The sequence below is a fragment of the Perkinsus marinus genome, assembly GCF_000006405.1.
Source record: "Perkinsus marinus ATCC 50983 genomic scaffold scf_1104296972012, whole genome shotgun sequence".
Taxonomy (NCBI): Eukaryota; Perkinsozoa; order Perkinsida; family Perkinsidae; genus Perkinsus; species Perkinsus marinus.
In genome coordinates, this window is record NW_003201911.1 from 1 (window position 1) to 967 (window position 967).

General features: G+C 51.4%; 1 protein-coding gene across 1 annotated transcript; it reads right to left on the reverse strand.

Annotated features, from left to right (window-relative positions):
* Nucleotides 1-89: 89 nt before the first annotated feature.
* Pmar_PMAR007810 (hypothetical protein) lies at nt 90-447 on the reverse strand (the record flags this gene model as incomplete). Its single annotated transcript, XM_002766734.1, has 3 exons — nt 90-197; nt 299-369; nt 435-447. The coding sequence occupies 3 exons, from the start codon at nt 445-447 to the stop codon at nt 90-92; spliced, it is 192 nt and encodes a 63-aa protein (XP_002766780.1).
* Nucleotides 448-967: the final 520 nt, after the last annotated feature.

The following is a 967-nucleotide window of genomic DNA, read 5'->3' on the forward strand; positions in this document are numbered from 1 at the left end:
TTTCCGACTCTTACTATCAACATATGATAACGGATTGTAACTAACATCGCTCCGCCGATTTTGTATAAACCCCGCTTGAACCTAAGATACTACTTCACATTATCATGCACCTCCAACAACGCCTCCGTCTCCACCCCGTCCCTCGCCGCTTCCTTCATCTTCCTTCTCTCTACTTTCAACTTCTCAGCTCTCTCAATCTAAGTGCGAATATATGCACATGGTCAACTACGATAAAAAATTCCAAGAAATTCTTGCGAGTTCGTAAGATTTGACCATACGCCCCCCTCCACCATTCTACCGCCGTCCTCTTCTTCTCAGCCCACGCCGAGGGGTCGTATGAGGTCTTCCCTCTAGCCCCCACACGGCTTCCTGATCTACTCGTCGGAAAAGGACCTTCCATCACCATCCTCACAGGCTACTACCAGACTCACTACCTCTGATGGACATGTGTGGCTTCACCGTAGGTCTCAATAAAGTGGGAATATTTCCGTGATTACAAATTGCTAATTTCGTGGCGCGTGACGCTACCTCCTCCTCAATACTCAACCCAACACTCAACCATCAACACCAGCAGTCATGCTCATGCTACCCTCTCCCCCCTTCCTCGCTGCCGCCACAACTCAAAGTCCTGCTCCGAAACATACCTACCATCCCCCTTTCCCCCCGCGCCATGCCTCCAAGGCCTAAGTCACCACCAACTCCATACCGTAACAACCTCAACTCCTCCTACGCCGGGTCCACAGCCTCCCCCCTGAACTGCCCTCGGACATCATCAGCATCCAACCTCGGCACATAGCATCCGCTTCGAACCTGCATACCATAGACCCCACGTTCGATTCCTGCACCTGTCATTTACATTAAAACTCGCTGATGCATGATTCCCCCTCATCCTCGCCTCGAACTGCCTTCCTACATCGGCCTCTTTATACACCTCTCCATTCACTCCTCTCGAACCTCGGGCAAAACC